The following is a 19,867-nucleotide window of genomic DNA, read 5'->3' as shown; positions in this document are numbered from 1 at the left end:
AAAAAGAACAAGAGTAAGGTTAGCAGAAACCTTTATCCATGGAAATAAAAAAAATAAAATAGTGTTTTTACCACAAGATACATGTAAAATTCATAATAAAATTTTTATTGCCCATTAGATATATTACAGTTTTTCATCATGATGTATCTTGGAAATCTTGATATAATATGCATTGCCATGCAATATGTAGTTTAAACAAAAAATCACCCAACAGAAACATTAAAGCAGACAATCATTTGCTTTCATGAATGTCCCTTAAATAAGCAATTTACCTAACGTCTAGTGGAAACTTATTGAAAGTAACTTCTGCTTTAGTTGGAAAGCCTGTGTCCATTATGTATCCGACAAGTTTTAGTTTTCCATACAGTACGTATCCTATGCCCAGTTCTCCCCATACAGCCAGGCCTGCATAAGGTTCTACCTCTACAAATCCCTTCATTTCCAGTACCTTAGCACCAACCACAAACTTCACACCAAAGTAGTAGTCTACTCCAAATCCTGTTGGCAAAGTAATAAAAGACAAAAAAAATTTTTGCTCATTTTTCCATCCAAAAATAAGCAATATCAGTATAAACTGTATATATCTTTGTACAAAGAAATCTGATGATGATGATAAATAGCAAAATGGCTTGCCAACAATATCTCCTCAAACCATAATTGTTTACTAGGCATGTAACATTCTTCATTATGTTAAAGAATATATTCCTTTCAACAAGTAACATACTTAAATATATAAAAATGTTTAGGCCAAATAAAAAAAAAATCTCTGTGGTTCTGGTTACATCCAAAAACAGCAAAAGAAAAACAAAAACAAAACAAGCGGCCCAAAGGCCTTAAGGGTCACTACCTGCTGAGTATAATATACAACAACTTAGAGACTGTGTAGAAGTACAAAATAAAATGATAGATGAAGCTTTCTTGCCCAAAGGTAAGAGAAATAGGATGATCAGGATCAACGAAATAATTAGATTAAGTCTAGTACTCAGTAACACAACTCATAAAGTAAGTTATACTTGCCCCCATTTATCATTATCACCATGCAGACTATTAACAAAACAATAGTGCTTCAGTACTATTTTTAACTGCATATTGTAACCCCTCACATTGGTATCTCTTGGTCTTTAAAGAACATTTAATAAGATAAGTTGTTTTGTCTCAAATTTATTTCATTATTATTTGCAAGTCTACTTGATCATTAAAACTATTAAAGAACATTTTGTATTATACAATAAAATTCTTGCATAATTATCTTATTCTATTACCCTTCAAATACATTATTTACAGTGATTCATTATCATAGGTGACTAGAAAAGGGGAATAACTTCTCTCCGTAGAATACAATTTAATAGAGCCCTGGCCAGCACCAGAATACTTGACCAAATGGTTCAGAATTTCAAAAATTTGGTAAAAATACCCTTGCTTATTAAAACTTTTACTGTTTGCCTCTGAGATGCCCAGGGACAGAGAAAATTTTCACAGAAATAATGCATTTTCACTATAGATTCAACACAGCCCTATCCTACCACCAGAACCCATGACCCAGGGTAATGAAATCCACAAATTTGGAAGAGGTACCCTCGCTTATTATAACTATACACTTAGTTTCTTTGCTTTATAACCAGAAGCAATTTCAAAGAAATTATGCATTTTCACTATATAATCAATAGACCCCCCCCCAAGCCCCTTTTCACCAAAACCCCCCGACCCTGGGGCCATGAAATTCATTATTTTGAAACAGACACCCTTTCTCATCATAACCATGTACTTAGTTTCTTTACATAATACCCAGGAGCAGAGAAGATTTTCAAAGAAATAAATGCACTTTCACTATATAATTAACAGAGCCCTGCCCTAGCACCAGAGCCCATGAACCAGGGGCCATGAAATTCACTATTTTGGAAAAGGCACCCTTTCTTATCATAACTATGTACTTAGTTTGTTTAATACCCAGGAGCAGAGAAAATATTTTCAAAGAATTAATGCATTTTCACTTTATAACAATCAATAGAGCCCCACCCTAACACCAGAACCCCTGACCCTGGGACAATGAAATTCACAATTTTGGAAGAGGCACCCTCGTTCATCATAACTTTGCTCTTTCTTAGTTTGTTTGACATCCAGGAGCAGAGAAGAAGATTTTCAAAGAAATAATGCACTTTCACTATATGATCTATACAGCCCCGCCCTAGCACAAGAACCCATGACCCTGGGGCCATGAATTTCAAAATTTTGGTAGAGCTCTCAATGTTCATTACAATCATGCCAACAGTTTGCTTGCTTGATGTCCAGGAGTAAAGAAGATTTTTAAAGATTGCATTAAATTTTTATGGTTTTAGCCCCACCTCTCAGGCCCTAGGGGGCAGGGACCATGAAATTCACAATTTTTGTTTCCCTTCACCAATAGATACTATATGCCAAAATTAGTTGAAATTGGTTCAGCGGTTTCAGAGAAAAATCTGAAAATGTTCAAATGTTAATGCATGACGGATAACAAAAACATAGCAATACGTCACCTGAGTGACTCACGTGACCTACAAATAAGGTAGGCAAGTAGGGATTTTTTTTTACATTTCTGATGGAACGATTTTTTTTTTAAAGATGAATCACTTCATGTGCATATACCATATAACAGGTATTTTCTGCGGTTGGTAATTTTTGTGATTTGACCACTGAAAGGTATTAAATTAATTTCTGCGGTTGCATTATACTGCAAAAAATTTTTCATGGGATATTATGAACACCAAATTTTAAGGATTTGGCAAAACACTGTGACAGTCATGTTTACGTTTTATAACTTCATTTATGTTGATCAAAGGAGCACGAGAACTGATGCTAAGCTATACTATCATTTAGTTAGTCATCGTAAATTTTTATTTCATACATCTGTAAGCAAAATTCCTTTTTTTCAGAATATAGAGTAAGAAGTTCTGAAATAACAATAAATCAGATTGACTGACATATGCACCACTTATCCAACTTGCATGTATAAATATCTGAATTAATATTGAAGAAATATTTTGCGATTGTAATTTTTGTGGATTTGTTCTATCCACAAAAATTGGACAACCACAGAAAATACCTGTTATACGGTAGTTTTGAGTACTATTTATATTTTTAATGAAAAACAAAAAGACAAAAAATAAAATGAAAAAAAATTCACTGTATGTGTTCAAAATCATCTGTTTTAAAACATGAAGGTCTGTTTTAAACCACTTTCAAGGTTAATGTATCTATTTGACTTTTTAAATATGGAAAGTGATCCTTTCCTAGTACAAAATGTATTCTAAAGAACCATGCCAATAAGGCATAAAATCAAAAAAATGTTTCAAATTAGTCAGACTCACTAAAGAATTGATATCTTTTAGTTAAACAACTTCATGTTTGGTGTTTGGCAAAGTCACATAAATTTGTGAAAAGTTTGAAAATTTTTAGAAATATATGAAGTTCTGTTACTGTAAAGTTTCTGAGATAATTTTCAAGAGTCGGTCTATTATTACTTTTTACGCATAAAAAACTTTCTAGTAAGTAGATTTCATTGAAAGAAATAAAAAAAAAACTAGAGGTATAGTGAGCACTGAGCTCACAAAATGAAACCCCTGCTCCTAAGTGAGTATAATGGCAAAGTTTTTGAGTTGGAGGTGTAAAATATAAGGGACGCAGATATCTTTTTTATTTGGCCATACACAAAAACTTTTCTAAAAACCTATTTACACACCAAAAATGTTTTACTCACCAAATTTTATTGTAACAAATCCTCCAACAAAAAATATTTTTTCAAATGAAAATAATTGATCCTGTTTTTTGGGAAGACTGAAATCTCCTTTAAGCACCAAGTCAAAGTTCTTGAATATGCTTTCACCATCACTGAATACCTTGCTTATGAATTCTGAGTACTAAAACAGAGGAAACAAAATATCCTTACTTAATGCTAAGAGAACAAGAGGCCCATGGGCCACAACGCTCACCTGAGCACATTAGCTAGGGGGAAAAAAAATCAGTTCAGTATTGAAAAGTTTAAATGGGGGGTGGGGGAGGGGGGGGACTTGAATTTTAAACTACCTGAGGATGCTTCCATATCAATATAACAAATGGCTTTGCTGTTCTTGAGCAGAAGGTTTTTAAAGATTTTTTCCTATATATTCCCTTGTTAAAAATTTGATCCCCCATTGTGGCCCCTCAAACACTCCCCCCCCCCCCAGGGGCATCATTTGAACAAACTTGAATTTACTCTACCTGAGGATGCTTCCAATATGACTAAACATGGCGTTTCTGTTCTTGAAAAGATTTTTTCCTATATATTCCTATGTAAATCTTTGATCCCCCATTGTGACCTCGCCCTACCCCCGGGGGTCATCATTTGAACAAACTTAAATCTACACTACCTGATAATGCTTCCATATCAATATGACCAATCATGGCTTTGCTATTCTTCAGAAGTAGATTTTTAAAGATTTTTTCCTATATATTCCCATGTAAAACTTTGATCGTTCATTGTGGCCCCACCCTACCCCCGGGGGTCATGATTTTAATAAACTTGAATCTATGCTACCTGAGGATAATTCCACATGAGTTTCATCTTTCCTGGCCTGTGGTTCTTCAGAAGAAGATTTTTAAAAGATGCTATTAATTTTTCACTAATTTGTAATTATCTCCCCTTGGAAAAGGGCATGGCCCTTCATATGAACAAACTTGAATCCCCTTCACCCAAGGATACTTTGTGGCAAGTTTGGTTGAAATTGGCAAAATGGTTCTTGAGAAGAAGTCGAAAATGTGAAAAGTTTAAAGACAGACAGCTAGACAGACAGACAGACGGATGCCGGACAAAATGTGATCAGAAAAGCTCACTTGAGCCTTCAATGGCTAGGAAAAAGCACAAATCAATTCAATATTGAAAAGTTTACATGGGGGGGGGGGGGGGGGCTTGAATTTTAAACTTCCTGAGGATGCTTCCATATCAACATAGCAAATGGCTTTGCTGTTCTTGAGTAGAAGATTTTTAAAGATTTTTTCCTATATATTCCTTTGTAAAAATTTGATACCCCATTGTGGCCCCTACCTAGCCCCAGGGGTAATCAGTGGAACAAAATTTAATCTACACTACCCAATGATGCTTCCATATCAATATGACTAAACATCATGATGGCTTGGCTGTTCTTGAGACAAAGATTTTTTCCTTTATATTCCTATGTAAAACTTAGATCCCCCATTATGACCCCACCCTACCCCCGGGGTCATGATTTGAACAAACCTGAATCTACAATACCTGAGAATGCTTCCATTTCATATGACTAAACATGGCTTTGCTGTTCTTGAGAAGAAGATCTTTAAAGTTTTTTCCTATATTTCTATGTAAAACTTTGATCCCCCCTTGTGGCCCCACCCTACCCCCAGTGGTCATGATTTGAACAAATTTGAATCTATACTACCTGAGGATGTTTACATATCAATATGACTAAACAAGGCTTTGCTGTTCTTGAGAAGAAGATTTTTGAAGTTTTTTTCCTATATATTCCTATGTAAAACTTTGAACCCCCATTGTGGCCCCACCCTAACCCCAGGGGTCATGATTTGAACAAACTTAAATCTACACTATCTGACAGAGAATGCTTACATATCAATGTGACTAAACAATGTTTTGCTGTTCTTGAGAAGAACATTTTTAAAAGAAATTTCCTATATATTTCTATGCAAAACTTTGATCCCCCATTGTGACCCCACCCTACCTCCAGGGGTCATGATTTGAACAAACTTGAATCTACACTATATAACAAAGGTTTCCTATAAGTTTTAACTTTTTTGGGCCATTGGTTCTGGAGAAGAAGATTTTTAAAATATGCCACCAAATTTTCACTATTTCTGAATTATCTCCCCTTGAATGAGGGTGTGGACCTTCATTTGAACAAACTTGAATCCCCTTCACCCAAGAATGCTTTGTGGCAGGTTTGGTTAAAATTGGCCCATTGGTTCTGGAGAAGAAGTTGAAAATGTGAAAAGTTTACAGATGGACGGACAGACGGACGGACAGACAGACGGACTACAGACAAAATGTGATCAGAAAAGCTCACTTGAGCTTTCAGCTCAGGTGAGCTAAAAACCTTATCAAATTTAAGATCTAACATAATTTATTTTTTTTAATCTACCCTGCAATACTGTGAAAATATTAATATTACTCACAAGAGCTTTTGCCAAGTCTTGTATGCTTTTCATCAATTCAAATACTTTCAATGGATCAATGTTCTTCAGATGCAGTAGAGCCTCCAAATCCCCAATGGTCATACATGCCAGCTTCATTCCTAGTAACTTTGTACCTACAGTAGTGAGCCCTCCACCTACTATATAGGACTGCTTACTAACACTTGAGATAGATGTTGATTCACTCATCATAGCTGTGATAGCTTCTCCTAAAAGGAAGGTATAGTAAGAAGCACATTTATTTTAGGAATAATTGTTTCAAATGACAACAAAACCTGCTTTGAAACCTGTTAAAATATACCTAAAAAGGGGAAAACAAAGTAATTAAAGGAATTTATGTCCCCAGCTTAAGGACAGAAAGTTTTTTGAAATATTATTCAGAAAGAAATTGTAACATTAAACAAATTTGTGCCTGATGTTGACCTTTGAACTTTCACCTCAAAATCAAATTTGTTTCAGTTACATTAAGGTATTTAAATGAACTTTGGTCTCAAAATCAGTAGGGGTCTCTTTTAAGTTAGAGAGGGATATCACCCAAGGTTTCATTGCAAAAGCTCCAAGAAAACTGAAGTTATCATCTGGAAACCATTTTATGCAAAATATGAATTTCTGACCTTGGCCTTTAACCTTTTGACCTCAAAATCAACAGGGGATTTCTTTACCACAGGTATCTGATAGTATTTTTCTGATCACAAAAAAAATCACTTATTAATTGATAACAATTAAGGTCCATACTGCTGCCATTTTAAAATTTTTGAGGAAGATTATCACTCCTTTCTTTTCACACAAACTTCAGTGTTAATAAATCACGGCCACCATACACTATTTTTAATTTTAGTTATCAATAATTTTCTGTCTGTAAACAGTTTTTCAAAAATGCTACTTCTCCAACAGTTTTAGTCCGATTTTAATAAGATTTTGTACACACTGGCAGGTAAACTATACAAAGATACATTCTATGTTTAAGTTTTAATTTCAAGAAAAGATATTCCCATATCATATACTGTTGTTAAGAAGATATACTGTAGTGACAATTGGGAATGTAAGTCCTGTTAATTGATCTTCTTTCAGATTTGTAACCCTTTGATATCTTCTATTTTGCCTCCCATTCCACTGCAGTCACAAGTATTGTCTTCTTTATGCCTTACCCATAGAATTGCAATATTTTTAACTTGCAGCCTGTTGAGGAATTCTTTTTATATTTGCACATCTGATATCCGCCACCATATTATTCAACAGTCAGTGTTTCAGGGTATTAACTTACAGGGAGTGTAGCCAAAAAGAAACTCCCTGCTCTGGCATCACCCCCCCCCCCTTTTCAATGTTCATGAATTTCACAAAATCTGTTAAAAAATCTTGCTTATTATAACTATGTAATTGGTTTGCCTGCCAGATGCTAAAGAACAAAGATGATTTTCAAAGTATGAATGCATTTTCACTAGTATATAAACATAGAGCACAGCCCTAACACCAGAACCCATGACCTTGGGGGTCATGAATTCTACAATTTATGTAGAGGCATCCTTGCTTATTATCACCATGTACTTTGTATATCTGCTAAATACCCAAGAACACAGAAGATTTTCACAGAATGAATGCATTTTCATTATATGATCAATTGAACCCCACTCTAGCACCAAAACCCCTGATCCAGGGGCCACACAGAACCTGAACTTAACACCAGAACTCCAGACCCTTGGACCATGATTTTCAACATTTTTGTGGAGGGCTCAATGCTTATTATAATCATGTCCAACAGTTTGACTGCTTGATCTTCAGGAATAAGAAGATTTTTGAAGATTGCATTCATTTAGCTTCTTTTCCCACTCCTCCTAAGAAGCTAAAAAATCTTTGAGAAAAATATCTCTCTTGCTAAAATCTCCTCTGTCAGAATATTTAACAATGCAAAATGTCTTACCCCCCTGAACTGTTATAGAAGTATCACTTTCCTCTGTGACTTTGATCGTAAATGGATTCCCAGAACCCAGTGCATGTACTTGAGACTTGATTCCAGTTGAAGCATCATCATTGGATATAGCTGTTGCTGCCAAGTTGCTCACTTTTTCTATTCGCTGTGACAAAAACAATACATGTAATCAGATATTTGTTAATGCATAGAATTAGAATGAGAAATATTGATTTTTTGAAATTGAGTGTTTTAATACACTTACTAGATACATTCAGAAATCAGTATTCAAAAATCAAAATGTTGATGAACAATATAAGTAAAATTTGTCCTTGCAGTGACCCTGAACTTTTTCAAATATCAATGTAAAGAGAGGGTCACTGCCTAGCAACTAATTAAAACATTGATTATGATCTTCCACTGTTTGTCCAATGCACAGTTTTGTCCCAGACACATCTATGAAATTTTCCTTGTTGATGATCCTTAACTTCTCCAAATGACCTGAGTTGGGAACATACCCACACTAACATTAAGCAATATTTGTTTTGTGGCAATCAGACAGGTTAAAATGTCATTGGCCAGAAAGCTCAATTACTAGAGCACCTGTCTAGAGCTCATGGAGCTCGATCGACTTCAAATCTTGGTAATTTTTCATGTTATTTTTCAATTGATGTTGAACTTGCTGAAACAAAAATCATCAAATGATCTGCAATCTTTTATCATGAAGCCTTCTTTCTTAAACAGGTTGGAGAGAATACTCGAAATCGGGTATTATCCGTGAAATCGCGTATAGTCCCCGATATCAGGGTATCATCGAATCCGCGAAATCGGGTATTCCGTGCAACTTTCTTTAACAGCAAAAAATTTAAACAGCGGCGCATAATGTCAGTTAGTGTTACATGTACATCAGTATCTTGGGGATTTATTTTTATTGAATCCAATTTATATGGTTGTCTGACAAGTTTAAAATCACATGACAAACACTGCTGGGGTAGCACAGAAGACACGGTAGTGTCATTATTTTTCAATACAATTTCTAAAAATGAATAATTACATGTCGTTTGTGTTTATTTCCCAATATATTATTCCGCAAGCTTAATTTCCTAACTCATGTATTATTCACAAAATATAAAACTTTGTAGAAATTTAACGACTAACGCAGTGTTATGTTATTTTTACTTAGAAAAGTATGGCGCCCCTTTCACGTTAAATTAACATTATTCCTCAGTTGGTTTTGTTTGTTTGTTGTTTAACGTCCCTCTCGAGAATTTTTTACTCATATGGAGATGCCACTACTTGCCGGTGGAGAGCAGTAAATTTTGTCCTATGCTCGGCACTTACGGCCATTGAGCAGTGAGGGGTCTTTTTGTGCCAACACTTACTGCGACACGGGACCTCGGTTTATACGGTCTCATCCGAAGGACCGGTCTCCACGTCACACAGTGGGATTCGAACCTGCGACGTATGGATCAACTCCTTACCTCGCGACTCTAGAGCAGATGCTCTAACCACTGCGCCACGCGGGCTCCTCAGTTGGTAAGTATTTCTCATCGATATAAAAAGCCGACGTTATTGTAAGGGGAAAATAAAATAAATGTTAAAAAAAAGAACATACAGGAAAGCAGGTCGAAAATGATATAATATGAAACAAATTTTAATAAGTATATGTATACTTAAATAGATTTTTAAAAATATATACAGTGTTTAATTTCTAAAAACAAATAACTACATGTCGTTTGTGTTTATTTCCCAATAAATTATTCCTCAAGCTTAATTTCCTAATTTGCTCATTATTCACAAAATGTAAAACTTTGAAGAAATTTAACGACTAATATATTGATATATAGGTAAAATTAAGATTATATAGTAAAATCATCATTTCTTCCTATAATATATGTATACAGCGCAGTCCTGCAATTCCCGCGGGAAAAGAGGAGGCGCTAATTTTTTAAGAAAACAAATTAATTTAAATTTAGCATGGAAAATTTCATTCAAAGACACATTCAATGTTTTGCTTGCATTTTGATCGATGCAAGTGACATTACTTTACCTGTATGTGTTTGTGTAAAAATTAAGAGCAAGAAGTCATGTTAAAAGGATTTTTTTTTTGGCTTGGGGGGGGGGGGGGTTCATATAAATAAAAAATCCAATTCGGATTCATGTGCTAATTTCACATTCCCAATATAGAGCTAATATTCAAATATGAATTTTATATTAAAGTTTTCACATATCTTATTTTGTAATTAATTATGAACAAACTGAAATGGAACCTCAATGTAATTCCTCATCGGATATTAAAATTTCATACAAATTGGAGCCACTTCCTTTTTTTTTTTTATAATATTGGATAAACAGGGTAGATTTTCCCTTTTGTAGTATAGTTTATGGTATATCGCTTTATTATACCTTATTATAATATTTTACAAAACGCGTTGTTTGGTTCTAGACAGTACGTCATGCACGCGACATGGAAATAAAACTTCATAACTCACAGTCTTTTTTCTATTCTTTTCATCATTATATTTAGCTATTTTCAATACTTGTCGTACGTGGTAGAAAATAACAGGTTGCTATTTTAACCTGGTACTGTTTTGGTATATAAGCAATTACTGCATGAATGTATTGGAGATATGAAGAATTCTATTCACTCAAATGGGCAATATAGGGAATATGATTTTTATTAGTTGAACAGATCTTCCCCCTTTATCATGCAATGAATATATAACATTCAATGACGTTTAGCACCAAACTCTGCAATGAAATTTTATATATTTTTTTAATTACTTTGAAAGGGGTGTCCCTTGGACACATGCATAACACATTCGAAGTCGTTTTTTGCTTGTCTGAGATGGGCCGAGTAATTGCGATCGGACAAGAAATAATTGAAAAATGAATTTTCCCCTAGTAATCAGTAATAACAACCCCCCGAAATCGCCGAAAAATGGTAAAATATTGCCAACTCAGCAAAATTAAACGATCAATAGTAATTTTCTCTCACAAGCTGTGTTGCTAAGAACATCATTATCGTTGCTAAAAAGTTGGAGGCATGTTGAATCCTAAGGAAATTTTAAATTTTTTTTAATTACCTTCATTTGTCATTCTCTTTTTGTAAAGTATATGTACTGGTACATGTACACGTACAAGATATATATATGGAAGGAATGCTATTCTGCAAATATGTATATATGTAAATGATAAAAAAATCAACTCTTGAAAATAGATTCGTGACCCCCCCCCCCCCCCCCCAAAAAAAGAGTAGTTATGTACGTATTATATTGGATTTTAAGCCGTAATTTGAAATATCTTTACCATAAAATAGTTTATACATTTTATAAAAAATTTGATTTTATGCACAAGATGAATGTGAAAGCAATTAATTGGATACGATAGACAGTCCCCTGTTCACACGTGACATTATTTAGTGTGTGAAATGTGTTTCCGTATAATTTGAGTTATTTACAAAATGTTCATGTTTGTCGTATTGATGTGGAAATATTATAAATTCCCGACTTTGGATATTTTACAGTTTTATTGTGTTGGGTATGACTTTGAAGAAGTTGCAAATACTTTTAACATTATGAAAAATATAAAGCAGAAGGAACGCCTGTTTGGGTGCAGATCATGAAATGCACGAAGCTCCACGGGTATTTGTTGTCATATGTGCATTAAATAAGACTTCCAGATCGTTACTTGACTAGTGATACCTTAAGATAACATTCATCTCTAGGTGAAAATTGACTCGGTAAAATGCGCCATCCCATTGTTTAAGTTTTATAAAGTAATTACACCGCCTATACCCGATTTCGCGGATACAACGATACCCCGATTTCAGGGACTATACGCGATTTCAAGGATAATACCCGATTTCGAGTATTCTCTCCAACCTGTTAAAAGGGTAAACCCTGTGCATATAGTTTCCTCAGAAAGGCAGACAACCATATGCAAAATACTTCAAGATAGACAGGACTATTCCTATAGATCCCAAGCTTATTTTAGGAAGGATTAAATATACTGTACAGCAGGAAATAAACTCGCGGAGTTAATTTTCGCTATATTGGCGGAAATAAAAATAAATTCGTTTACTCTATTTGTGTTTCCGTGAAACCATCAAAGCAGTAATTAATTTAGCGGATATGTAGACTGCTTAATAATTATGCTGGTGTACGGGTCAATCGTTAACACGTAGCTGTTGGTGTTTTTAAAACCTAATTGATAAATAAACTTTTATTATTAACACTTACTTCTGCCACACAATAGAGGTGCGATGTAATTACCAATAAAATATGCATCCGTGCGCCTCACTCAGTCTTATTACCTTTAATCGAGCCACTTAAGTAGTAAACACATTTACTTACAGTTACACATTAATTCAGCTATATTAACAGTTCAACAGTTTTGACTATCGTACCAACAACTGATTTAGATTCAGGGAGATTTAAATATACTGCAGTAAATACTACTCTGCACTTTACTTAAAACATACCTATAGGCTATATATACGAACACTTCCGAAAGGGCTTTATTTTATATGAATGTTAATAGGTTTGGATGCAACTTAAAATCACTTGAATAAATCACTTGGGTAAAGACTCATATGTATTTCAAATATATTTATTTTATTAGAAGCAAAAAAAGGGAAAGAAAGAAAAAGAAAATCTATCTGAATACGGAACAATGTTTTGACTTCAATTCGGGATCGGTCCGGTGTTTCGTTATCATTATATTTAATCGGGTTAAGAATCGCTTAGAAAAAGTTTTTGTATAATCTTTCCTTTCCGCAAATTCAAATGACCGCGATTTGCTACAAAATGAACAAATTGCGATCTTTTCAGACTGCGCATTTAACCTGCTGTACAGTAGTTTAACTAAATTTCACAAAATTTTCTTATTACATGTATATATATCACAAGATGCACTCCTTTTACTTGACTGTTTCTTCTTGAGTCAGAAGAAGTGGGAGAGAAGAGCATAAAAGAGTTAATTGCACTTACACTTTTCTCTTTTACACTTTGTTGAAATGAATCAAATAGTTCACTGGATGCATTGGCTTCCAGAAGAGCCCTAATGCCTTCTATGAACTTCTCAGGATCCAAGCTTTCATGAAAGCAACGAAAAGGTTATTTACTCACAAGTCATAACAAAGATCACAAAATTATAACCATTGTGCAATATATTCTTTTCCCCTATTTGACCTTGACCTCTTAATATTAACCTTGGGTCAAATTTAAAACACATTCTCAGCTTTAAAACAACACTTTGTGTATTGAGCTACCTCAGATTTTATTTAAAGCTATCAAACAAGCTTATCAACAGATACATGTAATGTATGCAAAACAGTGTCTGAACTATTTTTTTCTTTCCCATGACTTATACTATAATTTCAAGAAATTACAATTAGAAGTTTAGTCCTGGTCAAAGACTTGCATGCTGACCTATAGGGAAAAGTGCATGAATCGATAAGAATGTCAAACATTTACTGTATGTTAGTGGGATTTCTTCCTCAAAGTAAATTGGAACTGAACTTTGATCACAGTCACAAATTAAACAAAAGTAAATAGATGACAAATAAATAAACAAACATTTGATAATTGTCAAACTTGCACATCATTACAGGCAAATCATTGTGTCAGTATAAGAGCTAGCTAGGTCAGAGTTTTGCAACTGTAAAACCTTGACCAGAAAAGGGGCGATTTTTTTGCCATGCAGTTATTCTTTACATGTCAAAAAACTTAAAAGTTTTATCAAAGCGGAATGGACATATGGTCAGATTAACATAAGCCAATAACAATTTTATGAGCTATATCTGTCAAAAACAAATGGTACACACTGTTTGTAGGGTAAATTTTTATTTGATATCATAAAATTTGAATGTGGAAAATGAAATTACTTGGATAGGTCTACGGATCTCTTCCTTCTTCTTCTTCTCCTAGCAGTACCACATTCTGATGGAATTATTCTAGTTGTATTGTGGTCCATAACACTAAAAGTGGCAAGTCCTGAATTGTCAGTGGTGGAGCCTGCTACCATCAGTTTTACTCCAATTGCATAATTTGCACCATTTTTGGTTTTTGTGTAATTTACTTGGAAGACTACTGGGGATCCAACAACCTCAGAGTATTCTAAGCCTGGAACAAGTGATAATGAGAGATGAAATATTTGCTAGATGAAAATACCCTGCTTTCGGTGTATAGTTGTTGAGATGCAATTATTTATAACTTATTGTAACTGTCTTGACTGTGTGTCCTGTCTTGTCTGTCCATCATACAAAAAAAATTTAAATTTTTGAATTAATAGAATTTACAGCCAAAATAAAAGTTTCTTAAAACTGCATCAAACTTCAAAATCAAGGTCATAGGGTCAAATATCATAATACAATCTGTTTCTTCACAAGTAATACATGTGAACAAATATGAAAGCCCTGTCTCTTCTGGAGCAAAAGTTATGGTCAAATTTGAAATTTTAGATAAGTAGGTCAAGGTCATGTAGTCAAAGATGACAGTTTGTTTCTGAAAGGTGTTGTCACAGGTAATGTACCAATGTAATATGAAACCTCTATCTTCTCTCAATCAAAAATCATTACCGATGTTAAAAGTTTTGAAAAGTACCAAAGTTAAATCACAAGGTCAAAAGCCATGATACACTTAAGTAGATTTGAAAAGGTCTTGTAACAGGTGATCCATGCACAGGTCATGTAACAGGTCATCCAATATAAACATCCCATCTTCTCTCATTCAAGTTATCACCAATATTAAATTTTTTGAAAATTAGGTCAAACTTCAAGGTCAACGTCACAAATTATAGTACCGGTACATTTGGAAGTTAAGGCTTTATCACAATGTCAAATATGAATGTGCTATCTTCTCCCATTCAAAAATTATCACCAATGTTAAGTGTTTTGAAAAGTAAGTCAAACTTCAGGTTCAAAGTCATGGGGTTAAAAATCATAGTCCATTTGGAAAGGCCTTGTTTTTGTACATATGAAATATTAAAGCCCTATCTTTTCTTGCTCAAAAGTTAAAACCAAGGTTAAAGTTTTTGTGATGGACAGATTGACTGACAGATGGACAGACAAATGAGATTTAATGTTCCAGGTACCTTCGCTTTTGCAAAAGCAGGGAACAAAAACTGTTCAGACTGATGGACCTATGGCTGGTCAGAGTGTAAAACTAGAGTTCACTCTGGCATTCACAGTTAGGGGACAAAAACAAATTCACTGAATATCAAAACAGTAACCATACCATCAGCAAGAGCTGTCAGGGATTTCACAACTTTCTTTGTTTCCACATGATATTCTATGTGGGTACAGTCAATTCTGGCCATGAAGTACACACTTCTATTCCCAAGATTAAAACTGTTCTCCAGACAGCATTCTATCCCACTACAGTCTGAGAGGTACTGGCAGTGTTTTTGCATTTCTGTGGGGATGCCTTCAATTTTTGTATTTTCACACTCTGAGAAAAACAATAAAGAGTACATTGTGATAAAAAAAATCAGTTCTTGAAATTGGGCACATGAATCCCCCAAAATAGCTTTGAAAATGTCAAAGGTAACATAACTTAAGGAAAAATCATTCAAAATTACAAAATTTAACAAGATTTATTATTGGCAGTGTAATAGCCTATAAGTTATTAAAACTAACCTGAGAGATTTAGAGTGAAGGATTTACACTGAATTGGCTTCCAGAAATCAAAAGTAACACCTACAATAGAGACTCTCGAAATACAAAATGTAACCAGAAGTCTCTGATGAGACTGTAGCTCTACTGGTCTGTTTGTATAACAAAAGAAAAGTAGCACTTGGATTTGAAACATTGCAACATGCAACAATAAATAGAATTATGTATCTTAATGTAGTCTACTTTTGTGACAAGTTATATTGAAATCAAATGAAAACTAGGAGTAGTAGCGTTTTGAAAGTATTTCACGGAAATTTCTATTTTTAGTACCGGTAACCATGACAACACCACTCACCCAAATAAAAAAAAACAGAAATACATATTATGTATCGTAGTGTATTCTAACTGTGTGCCAAATTAGATTGAAATCAGACCAAAATTGTAGGAGGAGTAACGTTTTAAAGGAATTTCACAGAAATTTCTATTTTAAGTAACCATGGCAACACTGTTCATCGAATTCAAAAACCAATGCAATAAATTATGTATCTTAGTATAGTCTTCTTGTATGCCTAATTATATTAGAAGCAGACTAAAACTGTAGCAGGAGTAGTGTTTTAAAGGAATTTCACAGAAATTTCTATTTTTAGTAACCATGGCAACACCGTCCATCGAAATCAAAAACCGATGCACTAAATTATGTATCTTAGTGTAGTCTACTTGTGTGCCAAGTTATGTTGAAATCCGACCAAAACTGTAGGAGGAAAAGCGTTTTAAAGGAATTTCACAGAAATTTCTATTTTTAGTAACCATGGCAACACCGTCCATCGAAATCAAAAACCGATGCACTAAATTATGTATCTTAGTGTAGTCTACTTGTGTGCCAAGTTATATTGAAATCGGACCAAAACTGTAGGAGGAGTAGCGTTTTAAAGGAATTACACAGAAATTTCTATTTTTAGTAACCATGACAACACCTTCCATCGAAATCAAAAACCGATGCACTAAATTATGTATCTTAGTGTAGTCTACTTGTGTGCCAAGTTATATTGAAATGGGACCAAAACTGTACGAGGAGTAGCGTTTTAAAGGAATTTCACAGAAATTTCTATTTTTAGTAACCATGGCAACACCGTCCATCGAAATCAAAAACCGATGCACTAAATTATGTATCTTAGTGTAGTCTACTTGTGTGCCAAGTTATGTTGAAATCGGACCAAAACTGTAGGAGGAGTAGCGTTTTAAAGAAATTTCACAGAAATTTCTATTTTTAGTAACCATGGCAACACCGTCCATCGAAATCAAAAACCGATGCACTAAATTATGTATCTTAGTGTAGTCTACTTGTGTGCCAAGTTATATTGAAATCGGACCAAAACTGTAGGAGGAGTAGCGTTTTAAAAATTGTTTACAGACAGACGGACAGACAGACAGACAGACAGACAGACGGACGGACGACGGACACCTTACTATCGCATAAGCTCTTCTGGTCTCTGACCAGTAGAGCTAAAAAGTCACATTTCACACTAAAATTTTTACATCCCAATTATCTTTCATATTTAGACCAATATTATCACAAATGATCAATGTTTGCACATGAATATTTATTTTTAATTTTTTAAGGGGTGCGGGGTGTTTGTGGTTTGCAATGTCCTAAACGAGCCACAAACAATATATGCACATACAGTGAAGCCTCAAAAATCTGGATGCTCCACCTTGGAACAATTTATACATCAAGTATATTTCAGTAATATGAACACTTCATTAATCTGTACAACTTGCTTGGGAACACAAGCATCCAGATTAATAAGGATCAATTGTATACTTATTATCAAAACTTAATGAAAAATTAATATTTATATCAATATTCATTACAGCAACTTGTCAAAAGAAACTGCCTTCTGACTTTATACATAGCTAATTTAAAAGTAATCTGATTCAGGGATTTATATTACAAACTATATATGTATAAATTAACCACAAGAATTTAATTTAGCCTCATGACCTTAATATAAAAAATAGTAGATAAGTAACAAAATTATTTATCAATTTGGTTTCTCACCTCTGATAGCCACATCTCCAGCGCTAATATTACAGTCTTGATAAGCAAGGAGAAGGTCATGGAAGATTGTGGTATTGAGACTGCAATTGCCTTGTTCAAAACATGTCTTTATGCTACCATCAATTCTGAATTTCTTTTCTGATACTACATTAGTAACATGATAGCTGAAAAAGGAATTCAGTTCGTACAGTTGTACATTAAAAAGATCTTAAAAATCTAGATAAATGTCACTAAAAAAAAGCTATAGAACTGTACTACTTTACCCGATGTAACACATTCAAAACAGGTCTGGGAAATTTGTCAAAAAGAACATCATAATTCATTGGGCCTTTATGAAATCAATTTAAAAGGTTACTCTTGTCATTATGCAAAATCTTCGTCATGTGTGAGCTTTTCTAATCTCTACATCAGAAACTTTTGACTACGACAAATTTTTACAATTTAGATCCTCGACCTTGTTTAAATGACAAAGGCTCCGGGTCAGTACACCCCTCAATATCTGCATCACAAGCTGTAGCACAGGCAAGAATTTTACATTTATGATCCTTTGACCTTTCCAAATGACCTTGACTCAGTAATATGACATATACCCTCAGGTCATATGAAATCTTTAAGGCCAATATGAGTGTTAACAATCTCTACATCACGTAATTATTGCTAATTATTTTTTTTTAACACTTTCATCTCTTGACTTCATCCTATTGACCCCAGCTCAAGTCTATGACATACCCTTGTATCATAAACAATATTTATGCCAAGTACAGATTTTTAATACATGTACTTCAATTCTCCATGGATAAATTTTAGACTGGGCACAGATGGATGAAGAGACAGAGACAGCTTGACAGACTGATGGACACAGAGATTCCTATATACTCCCAAACTTTGTTGGGGGTAGATATATACTGTAAACCAACTTTTATTTGCATGCAAGAAATATCTGTTTTGCAAACTTGCTGTGAAGCAATTAATTGTGAATTTATGTGGTTTTTTCAGTCATGAAAATTAAAGGATGCGAATTGATTTCAAACTGATGAATCACAAATAAAAGTTGTCATGAATAATAAGTTGGTTACAGTATTTGTTGGGTGAATTACCATATTGTACAATGCAGGACTATATCACTTTAAATATGGTGCAAACTTAAATCAAATGTTTACCAGATATTCTGTACAAAAGCAGTGTTTGAAAACCGTGCGCCTGACCGCCCGAGACACACAAATTTTGCTGCAGACACTTATCAACAACTGGCTGGACATGTTAAAATTTGCCATAAATTAAAATTGATACATTTGATAAATATTTATCGACTAATAGTATTGGTAGCTAAGTGTAACAAGCAAACGGGTAAAATTCAACACCCTATAGATTCGGAATGGAAGTTATGGTGATCTGCCCCATTCATATTATTGCTAAAAACAAATTCATAAAAAAATTATTTTCTCAGGCTAGTAGAGTTTTGGTAGGGCTGACAACTTTCACTAGCAGTCAGCCCTGCATGTCTAGCTAATTCTACCGTGAGTTTCAAACACTGACAAAAGCAAAACATCAATTTAGAATGATGTTTTGTAATTTTTTGGTTTATTTGATGGTGATATCCAGGAGACATCATTAAATAAAATTAAAATCACAAAAATGATTACCCGAACAACACAACACCATGGATTCCCTGCTCTTCCATCTTTCCTGAAAACAACAAATATAATTTCCAACATTCATCCTCTTACAGAACATTTATAATAATTACAATGTTTTGAAACCTACACAAGAATATCTAATTTTCAGCACTTTGTTCAACCTTACCATAGTCATAATTGAATAAGTTATGGATGACTTTGAGATTGTCAATAATTCCTTCCATTTGATAGCTGCATGTGTTTACCACAAGTTCAACTTGAGCATGTCTTCGAACAGGAGCGATGTAGACACAGCAAGACACCCTGTCACAGGATGAGGGAATATGACAGAGAACCTGATCTCTGTTTGTGATGGTTGTCAGAGTATGGTTGGGAAACTTTGAACACTCTAAAGCAGAAAGTAGAGAAGAAAACACCTTTTTATATTTGCATAAACAAAGAAAACTGGAAAAATGAAT

The 19,867-nt window shown here is 34.1% G+C and overlaps 1 protein-coding gene across 1 annotated transcript in view; it reads right to left on the bottom strand.

The window, feature by feature from the left end:
- LOC133201665 (uncharacterized) overlaps nt 1-19,867 on the bottom strand; it is a 276,554-nt gene that overhangs the window by 79,489 nt on the left and 177,198 nt on the right. The window contains 11 exon segments of the mRNA XM_061337452.1: nt 273-498; nt 3,734-3,893; nt 6,175-6,401; nt 8,111-8,264; nt 13,090-13,192; nt 13,986-14,223; nt 15,337-15,549; nt 15,738-15,797; nt 17,773-17,936; nt 19,416-19,458; nt 19,576-19,797. Coding sequence (XP_061193436.1) covers nt 273-498; nt 3,734-3,893; nt 6,175-6,401; nt 8,111-8,264; nt 13,090-13,192; nt 13,986-14,223; nt 15,337-15,549; nt 15,738-15,797; nt 17,773-17,936; nt 19,416-19,458; nt 19,576-19,797 — 1,810 coding nt within the window.

This window comes from Saccostrea echinata, unplaced genomic scaffold (genome assembly GCF_033153115.1).
Source record: "Saccostrea echinata isolate AGI-Se365-2 ecotype Australia unplaced genomic scaffold, CSIRO_AGI_Sech_v1 ptg000045l, whole genome shotgun sequence".
Classification (NCBI taxonomy): domain Eukaryota; kingdom Metazoa; phylum Mollusca; class Bivalvia; order Ostreida; family Ostreidae; genus Saccostrea; species Saccostrea echinata.
The sequence above is the reverse complement of the archived record's forward strand: the minus strand, read 5'-3'. Positions and strand labels throughout refer to the sequence as shown.